Genomic DNA, 17,347 nt, shown 5'->3' on the forward strand with positions numbered 1-17,347 from the left:
CTATTACTACATGTAGAACTCCTTATACTGCACTTTATCCCTCTCTTTAATGTAACACTTAAAATGACTTTTTTTCCAGTCATATTCTACTACTTTATTGGCAATCCAAAACTCCTTTTGTCTTGCAGAGTGTGTTCCCAGCAGAGATTACAAATGTATTTGGACTGACTGGATTAATAATGATTCTGGACAAATGCAATCTGAGAGTGCTCCAGCTGAGGAAGTTGAACTTCTTGCAGATGCCCGGCACTTCCCCGGTTTCCCTGAAGATTGCAGCGTATTCGGTATCCGGTGCAGGACAGTAGACACACATGTGTTGTGGAATGAAACTACTGACGCTGTTACCGTTGATGTGAATACAGGTCTTCGTTGTATTAATATACTAGGAAGACCAATATGTCTGGACTATGAATGTAGCTGGCTGTGCTGCAGTTGGCACACTGTCACTTGCTCACCACCTGGAACAACCACAGAAGGTAGTTGCATCAATCAAGTATTTTTACTAATTCCTGGTAGTATGACCAATGTCACTATAAATATGCATTTAAAAGTTTTGTTAATTGGAAAACATGTGTGTTGTCGTGATAAGGAAGTAATGGATAAAGATAAGAGCTTTTTTTTAAAGACAAACGCGATATCTACATGTATGTTTTTTTTCTTCTTAATATCATTTGAAAATAAGGTATTGTGGGGAAAGTGTCGCTCTTGGTGTCAATATTCATGTGAAAGATGCTCTTTTAAGTTATTGAAATTTGTTTGAATTTCATTATCGAACAGTTTCATTGGAGGAGCTGTACAGAAATTTAGTGAATTTACCCTTTGTTATGGAATATTTCATGAACATTATGATTGGTGAAAATTGAATCAAACACAAATGAAATGTGATTTGAAAAGAAGAAATGTGAAAGGAGCATGATTGTGAAAGATTTACAGGATGGGAAAAACAGTAGGATAGTTTTGAATTGTAGATTAATGACAGTAATCCTGTTTGGGGATTTCAGTTTTGTCACATACATGTACGTGATGTCATTGTGATATAGGGCAACGACTTGCTCAATTTAATAGAAATGATTTGTCTGCATTTTTTTTAAAGTTAAAGATTTCCTTTTTCATTTTGAATTGGATACTTGCAGACATAATATTCTGTTACCATGGTTGATTTCCTTTTAATTGCGTTTCATTTGCTACCTACTTTGGAACAGAATATTGTCTTATTTCATCCTTTATGATAATATACATCTAGTTCTTCTTTACATGAACAAATCTAGGAACAACAACTGGAACCACTATAGAAACAACAACAGGCACTACAACAGGAACAACAACTGGAACCACTATAGAAACAACAACAGGTACCACAACAGGAACAACAACTGGAACCACTCCAGGCACAACAACAGGTACCACAACAGGAACAACAACTGGAACCACAACAGGAACAACTACAGGTACAACAACAGGAACAACAACTGGAACCACAACAGGTACCACAACAGGTACCACAACAGGAACAACAACTGGAACCACTCCAGGAACAACTCCAGCCACCACAACAGGTACATTACAGGGAACAATTGGCACAATATCTGGAAACATTCCAGAATATGGATAATGTATGAATGGCAGTAGACACAGTAAGATCAAGTTTGTGAGAAAAGGACCATTTTTTATAAATGCTTTGGTTACTCTTTTAGTGAAGAAGGGAAGGGTAAAGTGTCCGAGATGATACTTTATCACTCAAAAATCATAGGGATGCGGTCACCCTTCCTGCCCTTCCTTTTGTGTCACCGACTTGATATCACCAGCCAGAAAGGAGATGGACAGATGATCATCTTTGAAAAGCTAGTTCGTTGTTCCATTCTGTGCATGATGAGAATAAGGTCATTCGAACTCAAATAGCATGAAAGTTTTAATATTCTTTTGAATTGTGCTTTTCATTAGATCCTCCGGAATCAGAAATGAGTCAATGAGCAAGTGGTATTTAAGAGTTGGCCAAGTACATTGGAAAAAGTAACATGCTAATGTATTAAAAGTAGAATTGCCACAAATACCTTGATAAAGTATTTATTGATATGCTATTCTAGTCACCAGTTCCATTCAATTTCTGCCTGCTATGTCAGGCATATTTAGATATTAATATCTTGCTTTGTGATTTACCCATCCTTATGAAAGAAAGGAAGGGTCAATTGTATAAACTTGCCGATGAGGCAAAGAGGAGCTTGTCTTTTGCAGAAATGATAGTTTCTATGTTGGTAGTGAATGTTGATTTACTGATTGATAGTTATTGGAGGCGCGATAGCTCAGTCGGTAGAGCGGGGTACTCGTATTCCGGTGACCCAGGTTCGATTCCCACTTTGTGCGCTAGTGCCCTTTGGTAAGGCATTAATCCTCATTACCAGGTCCTTCGGAGAGGACCTTAAGCCGTCGGTCCTCTGGTTGCTTGCTTACAAGCATTCATGCTTTCTTAGCAATCAGGTAAAAAATCACCACCATCAATATATAGATGGCTATGGTGAGATATTTATGTATGTTATAATTATATGTGTACATGTAGGTGTAATAAATGTTTACCCTGTAGAAAGAAATTCCACAAATGCTTTGGGCCTAGGCAGTCCGTCAAATGCTAGGGTATGAATACCATCATCATGTTAAGCCAGACCTGCTCGGATAACAGTTTTGGGAACTGAAGTGGCTACCCCTGGTAAAAATGTTGTTGTTATTATTATTATTAGTATTATTGCTATGATTAATATGAATTTCAATTATTAGTATTATTAGCATTATTTTATCATTAGTGTTCTCATGAAGGCGTTTCTTTTATTATATTCAGAGATGGACTTGAGTTTTATTTGTATTACCTTGCTCAGGTAAATTTATTTTCTTGTTGTTGTGGTATTAATTGGTTTGAAATTAATTGCTTCACCAGCTTGTCCTGATATGTCATGACAATTGCAGAATACTCAACTATTACTACATGTAGAACTCCTTATACTGCACTTTATCCCTCTCTTTAATGTAACACTTAAAATGACTTTTTTTCCAGTCATATTCTACTACTTTATTGGCAATCCAAAACTCCTTTTGTCTTGCAGAGTGTGTTCCCAGCAGAGATTACAAATGTATTTGGACTGACTGGATTAATAATGATTCTGGACAAATGCAATCTGAGAGTGCTCCAGCTGAGGAAGTTGAACTTCTTGCAGATGCCCGGCACTTCCCCGGTTTCCCTGAAGATTGCAGCGTATTCGGTATCCGGTGCAGGACAGTAGACACACATGTGTTGTGGAATGAAACTACTGACGCTGTTACCGTTGATGTGAATACAGGTCTTCGTTGTATTAATATACTAGGAAGACCAATATGTCTGGACTATGAATGTAGCTGGCTGTGCTGCAGTTGGCACACTGTCACTTGCTCACCACCTGGAACAACCACAGAAGGTAGTTGCATCAATCAAGTATTTTTACTAATTCCTGGTAGTATGACCAATGTCACTATAAATATGCATTTAAAAGTTTTGTTAATTGGAAAACATGTGTGTTGTCGTGATAAGGAAGTAATGGATAAAGATAAGAGCTTTTTTTTAAAGACAAACGCGATATCTACATGTATGTTTTTTTTCTTCTTAATATCATTTGAAAATAAGGTATTGTGGGGAAAGTGTCGCTCTTGGTGTCAATATTCATGTGAAAGATGCTCTTTTAAGTTATTGAAATTTGTTTGAATTTCATTATCGAACAGTTTCATTGGAGGAGCTGTACAGAAATTTAGTGAATTTACCCTTTGTTATGGAATATTTCATGAACATTATGATTGGTGAAAATTGAATCAAACACAAATGAAATGTGATTTGAAAAGAAGAAATGTGAAAGGAGCATGATTGTGAAAGATTTACAGGATGGGAAAAACAGTAGGATAGTTTTGAATTGTAGATTAATGACAGTAATCCTGTTTGGGGATTTCAGTTTTGTCACATACATGTACGTGATGTCATTGTGATATAGGGCAACGACTTGCTCAATTTAATAGAAATGATTTGTCTGCATTTTTTTTAAAGTTAAAGATTTCCTTTTTCATTTTGAATTGGATACTTGCAGACATAATATTCTGTTACCATGGTTGATTTCCTTTTAATTGCGTTTCATTTGCTACCTACTTTGGAACAGAATATTGTCTTATTTCATCCTTTATGATAATATACATCTAGTTCTTCTTTACATGAACAAATCTAGGAACAACAACTGGAACCACTATAGAAACAACAACAGGCACTACAACAGGAACAACAACTGGAACCACTATAGAAACAACAACAGGTACCACAACAGGAACAACAACTGGAACCACTCCAGGCACAACAACAGGTACCACAACAGGAACAACAACTGGAACCACAACAGGAACAACTACAGGTACAACAACAGGAACAACAACTGGAACCACAACAGGTACCACAACAGGTACCACAACAGGAACAACAACTGGAACCACTCCAGGAACAACTCCAGCCACCACAACAGGTACATTACAGGGAACAATTGGCACAATATCTGGAAACATTCCAGAATATGGATAATGTATGAATGGCAGTAGACACAGTAAGATCAAGTTTGTGAGAAAAGGACCATTTTTTATAAATGCTTTGGTTACTCTTTTAGTGAAGAAGGGAAGGGTAAAGTGTCCGAGATGATACTTTATCACTCAAAAATCATAGGGATGGGGTCACCCTTCCTGCCCTTCCTTTTGTGTCACCGACTTGATATCACCAGCCAGAAAGGAGATGGACAGATGATCATCTTTGAAAAGCTAGTTCGTTGTTCCATTCTGTGCATGATGAGAATAAGGTCATTCGAACTCAAATAGCATGAAAGTTTTAATATTCTTTTGAATTGTGCTTTTCATTAGATCCTCCGGAATCAGAAATGAGTCAATGAGCAAGTGGTATTTAAGAGTTGGCCAAGTACATTGGAAAAAGTAACATGCTAATGTATTAAAAGTAGAATTGCCACAAATACCTTGATAAAGTATTTATTGATATGCTATTCTAGTCACCAGTTCCATTCAATTTCTGCCTGCTATGTCAGGCATATTTAGATATTAATATCTTGCTTTGTGATTTACCCATCCTTATGAAAGAAAGGAAGGGTCAATTGTATAAACTTGCCGATGAGGCAAAGAGGAGCTTGTCTTTTGGAGAAATGATAGTTTCTATGTTGGTAGTGAATGTTGATTTACTGATTGATAGTTATTGGAGGCGCGATAGCTCAGTCGGTAGAGCGGGGTACTCGTATTCCGGTGACCCAGGTTCGATTCCCACTTTGTGCGCTAGTGCCCTTTGGTAAGGCATTAATCCTCATTACCAGGTCCTTCGGAGAGGACCTTAAGCCGTCGGTCCTCTGGTTGCTTGCTTACAAGCATTCATGCTTTCTTAGCAATCAGGTAAAACATCACCACCATCAATATATAGATGGCTATGGTGAGATATTTATGTATGTTATAATTATATGTGTACATGTAGGTGTAATAAATGTTTACCCTGTAGAAAGAAATTCCACAAATGCTTTGGGCCTAGGCAGTCCGTCAAATGCTAGGGTATGAATACCATCATCATGTTAAGCCAGACCTGCTCGGATAACAGTTTTGGGAACTGAAGTGGCTACCCCTGGTAAAAATGTTGTTGTTATTATTATTATTAGTATTATTGCTATGATTAATATGAATTTCAATTATTAGTATTATTAGCATTATTTTATCATTAGTGTTCTCATGAAGGCGTTTCTTTTATTATATTCAGAGATGGACTTGAGTTTTATTTGTATTACCTTGCTCAGGTAAATTTATTTTCTTGTTGTTGTGGTATTAATTGGTTTGAAATTAATTGCTTCACCAGCTTGTCCTGATATGTCATGACAATTGCAGAATACTCAACTATTACTACATGTAGAACTCCTTATACTGCACTTTATCCCTCTCTTTAATGTAACACTTAAAATGACTTTTTTTCCAGTCATATTCTACTACTTTATTGGCAATCCAAAACTCCTTTTGTCTTGCAGAGTGTGTTCCCAGCAGAGATTACAAATGTATTTGGACTGACTGGATTAATAATGATTCTGGACAAATGCAATCTGAGAGTGCTCCAGCTGAGGAAGTTGAACTTCTTGCAGATGCCCGGCACTTCCCCGGTTTCCCTGAAGATTGCAGCGTATTCGGTATCCGGTGCAGGACAGTAGACACACATGTGTTGTGGAATGAAACTACTGACGCTGTTACCGTTGATGTGAATACAGGTCTTCGTTGTATTAATATACTAGGAAGACCAATATGTCTGGACTATGAATGTAGCTGGCTGTGCTGCAGTTGGCACACTGTCACTTGCTCACCACCTGGAACAACCACAGAAGGTAGTTGCATCAATCAAGTATTTTTACTAATTCCTGGTAGTATGACCAATGTCACTATAAATATGCATTTAAAAGTTTTGTTAATTGGAAAACATGTGTGTTGTCGTGATAAGGAAGTAATGGATAAAGATAAGAGCTTTTTTTTAAAGACAAACGCGATATCTACATTGTATGTTTTTTTTCTACTTAATATCATTTGAAAATAAGGTATTGTGGGGAAAGTGTCGCTCTTGGTGTCAATATTCATGTGAAAGATGCTCTTTTAAGTTATTGAAATTTGTTTGAATTTCATTATCGAACAGTTTCATTGGAGGAGCTGTACAGAAATTTAGTGAATTTACCCTTTGTTATGGAATATTTCATGAACATTATGATTGGTGAAAATTGAATCAAACACAAATGAAATGTGATTTGAAAAGAAGAAATGTGAAAGGAGCATGATTGTGAAAGATTTACAGGATGGGAAAAACAGTAGGATAGTTTTGAATTGTAGATTAATGACAGTAATCCTGTTTGGGGATTTCAGTTTTGTCACATACATGTACGTGATGTCATTGTGATATAGGGCAACGACTTGCTCAATTTAATAGAAATGATTTGTCTGCATTTTTTTTAAAGTTAAAGATTTCCTTTTTCATTTTGAATTGGATACTTGCAGACATAATATTCTGTTACCATGGTTGATTTCCTTTTAATTGCGTTTCATTTGCTACTTACTTTGGAACAGAATATTGTCTTATTTCATCCTTTATGATAATATACATCTAGTTCTTCTTTACATGAACAAATCTAGGAACAACAACTGGAACCACTATAGAAACAACAACAGGCACTACAACAGGAACAACAACTGGAACCACTATAGAAACAACAACAGGTACCACAACAGGAACAACAACTGGAACCACTCCAGGCACAACAACAGGTACCACAACAGGAACAACAACTGGAACCACAACAGGAACAACTACAGGTACAACAACAGGAACAACAACTGGAACCACAACAGGTACCACAACAGGTACCACAACAGGAACAACAACTGGAACCACTCCAGGAACAACTCCAGCCACCACAACAGGTACATTACAGGGAACAATTGGCACAATATCTGGAAACATTCCAGAATATGGATAATGTATGAATGGCAGTAGACACAGTAAGATCAAGTTTGTGAGAAAAGGACCATTTTTTATAAATGCTTTGGTTACTCTTTTAGTGAAGAAGGGAAGGGTAAAGTGTCCGAGATGATACTTTATCACTCAAAAATCATAGGGATGGGGTCACCCTTCCTGCCCTTCCTTTTGTGTCACCGACTTGATATCACCAGCCAGAAAGGAGATGGACAGATGATCATCTTTGAAAAGCTAGTTCGTTGTTCCATTCTGTGCATGATGAGAATAAGGTCATTCGAACTCAAATAGCATGAAAGTTTTAATATTCTTTTGAATTGTGCTTTTCATTAGATCCTCCGGAATCAGAAATGAGTCAATGAGCAAGTGGTATTTAAGAGTTGGCCAAGTACATTGGAAAAAGTAACATGCTAATGTATTAAAAGTAGAATTGCCACAAATACCTTGATAAAGTATTTATTGATATGCTATTCTAGTCACCAGTTCCATTCAATTTCTGCCTGCTATGTCAGGCATATTTAGATATTAATATCTTGCTTTGTGATTTACCCATCCTTATGAAAGAAAGGAAGGGTCAATTGTATAAACTTGCCGATGAGGCAAAGAGGAGCTTGTCTTTTGGAGAAATGATAGTTTCTATGTTGGTAGTGAATGTTGATTTACTGATTGATAGTTATTGGAGGCGCGATAGCTCAGTCGGTAGAGCGGGGTACTCGTATTCCGGTGACCCAGGTTCGATTCCCACTTTGTGCGCTAGTGCCCTTTGGTAAGGCATTAATCCTCATTACCAGGTCCTTCGGAGAGGACCTTAAGCCGTCGGTCCTCTGGTTGCTTGCTTACAAGCATTCATGCTTTCTTAGCAATCAGGTAAAAAATCACCACCATCAATATATAGATGGCTATGGTGAGATATTTATGTATGTTATAATTATATGTGTACATGTAGGTGTAATAAATGTTTACCCTGTAGAAAGAAATTCCACAAATGCTTTGGGCCTAGGCAGTCCGTCAAATGCTAGGGTATGAATACCATCATCATGTTAAGCCAGACCTGCTCGGATAACAGTTTTGGGAACTGAAGTGGCTACCCCTGGTAAAAATGTTGTTGTTATTATTATTATTAGTATTATTGCTATGATTAATATGAATTTCAATTATTAGTATTATTAGCATTATTTATCATTAGTGTTCTCATGAAGGCGTTTCTTTTATTATATTCAGAGATGGACTTGAGTTTTATTTGTATTACCTTGCTCAGGTAAATTTATTTTCTTGTTGTTGTGGTATTAATTGGTTTGAAATTAATTGCTTCACCAGCTTGTCCTGATATGTCATGACAATTGCAGAATACTCAACTATTACTACATGTAGAACTCCTTATACTGCACTTTATCCCTCTCTTTAATGTAACACTTAAAATGACTTTTTTTCCAGTCATATTCTACTACTTTATTGGCAATCCAAAACTCCTTTTGTCTTGCAGAGTGTGTTCCCAGCAGAGATTACAAATGTATTTGGACTGACTGGATTAATAATGATTCTGGACAAATGCAATCTGAGAGTGCTCCAGCTGAGGAAGTTGAACTTCTTGCAGATGCCCGGCACTTCCCCGGTTTCCCTGAAGATTGCAGCGTATTCGGTATCCGGTGCAGGACAGTAGACACACATGTGTTGTGGAATGAAACTACTGACGCTGTTACCGTTGATGTGAATACAGGTCTTCGTTGTATTAATATACTAGGAAGACCAATATGTCTGGACTATGAATGTAGCTGGCTGTGCTGCAGTTGGCACACTGTCACTTGCTCACCACCTGGAACAACCACAGAAGGTAGTTGCATCAATCAAGTATTTTTACTAATTCCTGGTAGTATGACCAATGTCACTATAAATATGCATTTAAAAGTTTTGTTAATTGGAAAACATGTGTGTTGTCGTGATAAGGAAGTAATGGATAAAGATAAGAGCTTTTTTTTAAAGACAAACGCGATATCTACATGTATGTTTTTTTTCTTCTTAATATCATTTGAAAATAAGGTATTGTGGGGAAAGTGTCGCTCTTGGTGTCAATATTCATGTGAAAGATGCTCTTTTAAGTTATTGAAATTTGTTTGAATTTCATTATCGAACAGTTTCATTGGAGGAGCTGTACAGAAATTTAGTGAATTTACCCTTTGTTATGGAATATTTCATGAACATTATGATTGGTGAAAATTGAATCAAACACAAATGAAATGTGATTTGAAAAGAAGAAATGTGAAAGGAGCATGATTGTGAAAGATTTACAGGATGGGAAAAACAGTAGGATAGTTTTGAATTGTAGATTAATGACAGTAATCCTGTTTGGGGATTTCAGTTTTGTCACATACATGTACGTGATGTCATTGTGATATAGGGCAACGACTTGCTCAATTTAATAGAAATGATTTGTCTGCATTTTTTTTAAAGTTAAAGATTTCCTTTTTCATTTTGAATTGGATACTTGCAGACATAATATTCTGTTACCATGGTTGATTTCCTTTTAATTGCGTTTCATTTGCTACTTACTTTGGAACAGAATATTGTCTTATTTCATCCTTTATGATAATATACATCTAGTTCTTCTTTACATGAACAAATCTAGGAACAACAACTGGAACCACTATAGAAACAACAACAGGCACTACAACAGGAACAACAACTGGAACCACTATAGAAACAACAACAGGTACCACTACTGGAACAACAACTGGAACCACAACAGGCACAACAACAGGTACCACAACAGGAACAACAACTGGAACCACTCCAGGAACAACTACAGGTACCACAACAGGAACAACAACTGGAACCACAACAGGCACAACAACAGGTACCACAACAGGAACAACAACTGGAACCACTCCAGGCACAACAACAGGTACCACAACAGGAACAACAACTGGAACCACAACAGGTACCACAACAGGTACCACAACAGGAACAACAACTGGAACCACTCCAGGAACAACTCCAGCCACCACAACAGGTACATTACAGGGAACAATTGGCACAATATCTGGAAACATTCCAGAATATGGATAATGTATGAATGGCAGTAGACACAGTAAGATCAAGTTTGTGAGAAAAGGACCATTTTTTATAAATGCTTTGGTTACTCTTTTAGTGAAGAAGGGAAGGGTAAAGTGTCCGAGATGATACTTTATCACTCAAAAATCATAGGGATGGGGTCACCCTTCCTGCCCTTCCTTTTGTGTCACCGACTTGATATCACCAGCCAGAAAGGAGATGGACAGATGATCATCTTTGAAAAGCTAGTTCGTTGTTCCATTCTGTGCATGATGAGAATAAGGTCATTCGAACTCAAATAGCATGAAAGTTTTAATATTCTTTTGAATTGTGCTTTTCATTAGATCCTCCGGAATCAGAAATGAGTCAATGAGCAAGTGGTATTTAAGAGTTGGCCAAGTACATTGGAAAAAGTAACATGCTAATGTATTAAAAGTAGAATTGCCACAAATACCTTGATAAAGTATTTATTGATATGCTATTCTAGTCACCAGTTCCATTCAATTTCTGCCTGCTATGTCAGGCATATTTAGATATTAATATCTTGCTTTGTGATTTACCCATCCTTATGAAAGAAAGGAAGGGTCAATTGTATAAACTTGCCGATGAGGCAAAGAGGAGCTTGTCTTTTGGAGAAATGATAGTTTCTATGTTGGTAGTGAATGTTGATTTACTGATTGATAGTTATTGGAGGCGCGATAGCTCAGTCGGTAGAGCGGGGTACTCGTATTCCGGTGACCCAGGTTCGATTCCCACTTTGTGCGCTAGTGCCCTTTGGTAAGGCATTAATCCTCATTACCAGGTCCTTCGGAGAGGACCTTAAGCCGTCGGTCCTCTGGTTGCTTGCTTACAAGCATTCATGCTTTCTTAGCAATCAGGTAAAAAATCACCACCATCAATATATAGATGGCTATGGTGAGATATTTATGTATGTTATAATTATATGTGTACATGTAGGTGTAATAAATGTTTACCCTGTAGAAAGAAATTCCACAAATGCTTTGGGCCTAGGCAGTCCGTCAAATGCTAGGGTATGAATACCATCATCATGTTAAGCCAGACCTGCTCGGATAACAGTTTTGGGAACTGAAGTGGCTACCCCTGGTAAAAATGTTGTTGTTATTATTATTATTAGTATTATTGCTATGATTAATATGAATTTCAATTATTAGTATTATTAGCATTATTTATCATTAGTGTTCTCATGAAGGCGTTTCTTTTATTATATTCAGAGATGGACTTGAGTTTTATTTGTATTACCTTGCTCAGGTAAATTTATTTTCTTGTTGTTGTGGTATTAATTGGTTTGAAATTAATTGCTTCACCAGCTTGTCCTGATATGTCATGACAATTGCAGAATACTCAACTATTACTACATGTAGAACTCCTTATACTGCACTTTATCCCTCTCTTTAATGTAACACTTAAAATGACTTTTTTTCCAGTCATATTCTACTACTTTATTGGCAATCCAAAACTCCTTTTGTCTTGCAGAGTGTGTTCCCAGCAGAGATTACAAATGTATTTGGACTGACTGGATTAATAATGATTCTGGACAAATGCAATCTGAGAGTGCTCCAGCTGAGGAAGTTGAACTTCTTGCAGATGCCCGGCACTTCCCCGGTTTCCCTGAAGATTGCAGCGTATTCGGTATCCGGTGCAGGACAGTAGACACACATGTGTTGTGGAATGAAACTACTGACGCTGTTACCGTTGATGTGAATACAGGTCTTCGTTGTATTAATATACTAGGAAGACCAATATGTCTGGACTATGAATGTAGCTGGCTGTGCTGCAGTTGGCACACTGTCACTTGCTCACCACCTGGAACAACCACAGAAGGTAGTTTCATCAATCAAGTATTTTTACTAATTCCTGGTAGTATGACCAATGTCACTATAAATATGCATTTAAAAGTTTTGTTAATTGGAAAACATGTGTGTTGTCGTGATAAGGAAGTAATGGATAAAGATAAGAGCTTTTTTTTAAAGACAAACGCGATATCTACATGTATGTTTTTTTTCTTCTTAATATCATTTGAAAATAAGGTATTGTGGGGAAAGTGTCGCTCTTGGTGTCAATATTCATGTGAAAGATGCTCTTTTAAGTTATTGAAATTTGTTTGAATTTCATTATCGAACAGTTTCATTGGAGGAGCTGTACAGAAATTTAGTGAATTTACCCTTTGTTATGGAATATTTCATGAACATTATGATTGGTGAAAATTGAATCAAACAGAAATGAAATGTGATTTGAAAAGAAGAAATGTGAAAGGAGCATGATTGTGAAAGATTTACAGGATGGGAAAAACAGTAGGATAGTTTTGAATTGTAGATTAATGACAGTAATCCTGTTTGGGGATTTCAGTTTTGTCACATACATGTACGTGATGTCATTGTGATATAGGGCAACGACTTGCTCAATTTAATAGAAATGATTTGTCTGCATTTTTTTTAAAGTTAAAGATTTCCTTTTTCATTTTGAATTGGATACTTGCAGACATAATATTCTGTTACCATGGTTGATTTCCTTTTAATTGCGTTTCATTTGCTACTTACTTTGGAACAGAATATTGTCTTATTTCATCCTTTATGATAATATACATCTAGTTCTTCTTTACATGAACAAATCTAGGAACAACAACTGGAACCACTATAGAAACAACAACAGGCACTACAACAGGAACAACAACTGGAACCACTATAGAAACAACAACAGGTACCACTACTGGAACAACAACTGGAACCACAACAGGCACAACAACAGGTACCACAACAGGAACAACAACTGGAACCACTCCAGGAACAACTACAGGTACCACAACAGGAACAACAACTGGAACCACAACAGGCACAACAACAGGTACCACAACAGGAACAACAACTGGAACCACTCCAGGCACAACAACAGGTACCACAACAGGAACAACAACTGGAACCACAACAGGAACAACTACAGGTACCACAACAGGAACAACAACTGGAACCACAACAGGTACCACAACAGGTACCACAACAGGAACAACAACTGGAACCACTCCAGGAACAACTCCAGCCACCACAACAGGTACATTACAGGGAACAATTGGCACAATATCTGGAAACCTTCCAGAATATGGATAATGTATGAATGGCAGTAGACACAGTAAGATCAAGTTTGTGAGAAAAGGACCATTTTTTATAAATGCTTTGGTTACTCTTTTAGTGAAGAAGGGAAGGGTAAAGTGTCAGAGATGATACTTTATCACTCAAAAATCATAGGGATGGGGTCACCCTTCCTGCCCTTCCTTTTGTGTCACCGACTTGATATCACAAGCCAGAAAGCAGATGGACAGATGATCATCTTTGAAAAGCTAGTTCGTTGTTCCATTCTGTGCATGATGAGAATAAGGTCATTCGAACTCAAATAGCATGAAAGTTTTAATATTCTTTTGAATTGTGCTTTTCATTAGATCCTCCGGAATCAGAAATGAGTCAATGAGCAAGTGGTATTTAAGAGTTGGCCAAGTACATTGGAAAAAGTAACATGCTAATGTATTAAAAGTAGAATTGCCACAAATACCTTGATAAAGTATTTATTGATATGCTATTCTAGTCACCAGTTCCATTCAATTTCTGCCTGCTATGTCAGGCATATTTAGATATTAATATCTTGCTTTGTGATTTACCCATCCTTATGAAAGAAAGGAAGGGTCAATTGTATAAACTTGCCGATGAGGCAAAGAGGAGCTTGTCTTTTGGAGAAATGATAGTTTCTATGTTGGTAGTGAATGTTGATTTACTGATTGATAGTTATTGGAGGCGCGATAGCTCAGTCGGTAGAGCGGGGTACTCGTATTCCGGTGACCCAGGTTCGATTCCCACTTTGTGCGCTAGTGCCCTTTGGTAAGGCATTAATCCTCATTACCAGGTCCTTCGGAGAGGACCTTAAGCCGTCGGTCCTCTGGTTGCTTGCTTACAAGCATTCATGCTTTCTTAGCAATCAGGTAAAAAATCACCACCATCAATATATAGATGGCTATGGTGAGATATTTATGTATGTTATAATTATATGTGTACATGTAGGTGTAATAAATGTTTACCCTGTAGAAAGAAATTCCACAAATGCTTTGGGCCTAGGCAGTCCGTCAAATGCTAGGGTATGAATACCATCATCATGTTAAGCCAGACCTGCTCGGATAACAGTTTTGGGAACTGAAGTGGCTACCCCTGGTAAAAATGTTGTTGTTATTATTATTATTAGTATTATTGCTATGATTAATATGAATTTCAATTATTAGTATTATTAGCATTATTTTATCATTAGTGTTCTCATGAAGGCGTTTCTTTTATTATATTCAGAGATGGACTTGAGTTTTATTTGTATTACCTTGCTCAGGTAAATTTATTTTCTTGTTGTTGTGGTATTAATTGGTTTGAAATTAATTGCTTCACCAGCTTGTCCTGATATGTCATGACAATTGCAGAATACTCAACTATTACTACATGTAGAACTCCTTATACTGCACTTTATCCCTCTCTTTAATGTAACACTTAAAATGACTTTTTTTCCAGTCATATTCTACTACTTTATTGGCAATCCAAAACTCCTTTTGTCTTGCAGAGTGTGTTCCCAGCAGAGATTACAAATGTATTTGGACTGACTGGATTAATAATGATTCTGGACAAATGCAATCTGAGAGTGCTCCAGCTGAGGAAGTTGAACTTCTTGCAGATGCCCGGCACTTCCCCGGTTTCCCTGAAGATTGCAGCGTATTCGGTATCCGGTGCAGGACAGTAGACACACATGTGTTGTGGAATGAAACTACTGACGCTGTTACCGTTGATGTGAATACAGGTCTTCGTTGTATTAATATACTAGGAAGACCAATATGTCTGGACTATGAATGTAGCTGGCTGTGCTGCAGTTGGCACACTGTCACTTGCTCACCACCTGGAACAACCACAGAAGGTAGTTGCATCAATCAAGTATTTTTACTAATTCCTGGTAGTATGACCAATGTCACTATAAATATGCATTTAAAAGTTTTGTTAATTGGAAAACATGTGTGTTGTCGTGATAAGGAAGTAATGGATAAAGATAAGAGCTTTTTTTTAAAGACAAACGCGATATCTACATGTATGTTTTTTTTCTTCTTAATATCATTTGAAAATAAGGTATTGTGGGGAAAGTGTCGCTCTTGGTGTCAATATTCATGTGAAAGATGCTCTTTTAAGTTATTGAAATTTGTTTGAATTTCATTATCGAACAGTTTCATTGGAGGAGCTGTACAGAAATTTAGTGAATTTACCCTTTGTTATGGAATATTTCATGAACATTATGATTGGTGAAAATTGAATCAAACACAAATGAAATGTGATTTGAAAAGAAGAAATGTGAAAGGAGCATGATTGTGAAAGATTTACAGGATGGGAAAAACAGTAGGATAGTTTTGAATTGTAGATTAATGACAGTAATCCTGTTTGGGGATTTCAGTTTTGTCACATACATGTACGTGATGTCATTGTGATATAGGGCAACGACTTGCTCAATTTAATAGAAATGATTTGTCTGCATTTTTTTTAAAGTTAAAGATTTCCTTTTTCATTTTGAATTGGATACTTGCAGACATAATATTCTGTTACCATGGTTGATTTCCTTTGAATTGCGTTTCATTTGCTACTTACTTTGGAACAGAATATTGTCATATTTCATCCTTTATGATAATATACATCTAGTTCTTCTTTACATGAACAAATCTAGGAACAACAACTGGAACCACTATAGAAACAACAACAGGCACTACAACAGGAACAACAACTGGAACCACTATAGAAACAACAACAGGTACCACAACAGGAACAACAACTGGAACCACTCCAGGCACAACAACAGGTACCACAACAGGAACAACAACTGGAACCACAACAGGAACAACTACAGGTACCACAACAGGAACAACGACTGGAACCACAACAGGTACCACAACAGGTACCACAACAGGAACAACAACTGGAACCACTCCAGGAACAACTCCAGCCACCACAACAGGTACATTACAGGGAACAATTGGCACAATATCTGGAAACATTCCAGAATATGGATAATGTATGAATGGCAGTAAACACAGTTTGGTCAAGTTTGTGAGAAAAGGACCATTTTTTATAAATGCTTTGGTTACTCTTTTAGTGAAGAAGGGAAGGGTAAAGTGTCAGAGATGATACTTTATCACTCAAAAATCATAGGGATGGGGTCACCCTTCCTGCCCTTCCTTTTGTGTCACCGACTTGATATCACAAGCCAGAAAGCAGATGGACAGATGATCATCTTTGAAAAGCTAGTTCGTTGTTCCATTCTGTGCATGATGAGAATAAGGTCATTCGAACTCAAATAGCATGAAAGTTTTAATATTCTTTTGAATTGTGCTTTTCATTAGATCCTCCGGAATCAGAAATGAGTCAATGAGCAAGTGGTATTTAAGAGTTGGCCAAGTACATTGGAAAAAGTAACATGCTAATGTATTAAAAGTAGAATTGCCACAAATACCTTGATAAAGTATTTATTGATATGCTATTCTAGTCACCAGTTCCATTCAATTTCTGCCTGCTATGTCAGGCATATTTAGATATTAATATCTTGCTTTGTGATTTACCCATCCTTATGAAAGAAAGGAAGGGTCAATTGTATAAACTTGCCGATGAGGCAAAGAGGAGCTTGTCTTTTGGAGAAATGATAGTTTCTATGTTGGTAGTGAATGTTGATTTACTGATTGATAGTTATTGG

General features: G+C 37.0%; 1 protein-coding gene across 1 annotated transcript in view; it reads left to right on the forward strand.

Annotated features, from left to right (window-relative positions):
- The window catches only part of LOC129263760 (mucin-5AC-like), a 133,989-nt gene that overhangs the window by 91,751 nt on the left and 24,891 nt on the right, over positions 1 to 17,347 (forward strand). Inside the window, exons 55-66 of the mRNA XM_064097751.1 lie at positions 129 to 476; positions 1,269 to 1,556; positions 3,093 to 3,440; positions 4,233 to 4,520; positions 6,057 to 6,404; positions 7,198 to 7,485; positions 9,021 to 9,368; positions 10,161 to 10,544; positions 12,080 to 12,427; positions 13,304 to 13,651; positions 15,188 to 15,535; positions 16,328 to 16,615. Of these exons, the coding sequence (XP_063953821.1) occupies positions 129 to 476; positions 1,269 to 1,556; positions 3,093 to 3,440; positions 4,233 to 4,520; positions 6,057 to 6,404; positions 7,198 to 7,485; positions 9,021 to 9,368; positions 10,161 to 10,544; positions 12,080 to 12,427; positions 13,304 to 13,651; positions 15,188 to 15,535; positions 16,328 to 16,615 (3,972 nt within the window). The remainder of the gene's footprint in view (positions 1 to 128; positions 477 to 1,268; positions 1,557 to 3,092; positions 3,441 to 4,232; positions 4,521 to 6,056; positions 6,405 to 7,197; positions 7,486 to 9,020; positions 9,369 to 10,160; positions 10,545 to 12,079; positions 12,428 to 13,303; positions 13,652 to 15,187; positions 15,536 to 16,327; positions 16,616 to 17,347) is intronic.

This window comes from Lytechinus pictus, chromosome 1 (assembly GCF_037042905.1).
Source record: "Lytechinus pictus isolate F3 Inbred chromosome 1, Lp3.0, whole genome shotgun sequence".
NCBI lineage: Eukaryota > Metazoa > Echinodermata > Echinoidea > Temnopleuroida > Toxopneustidae > Lytechinus > Lytechinus pictus.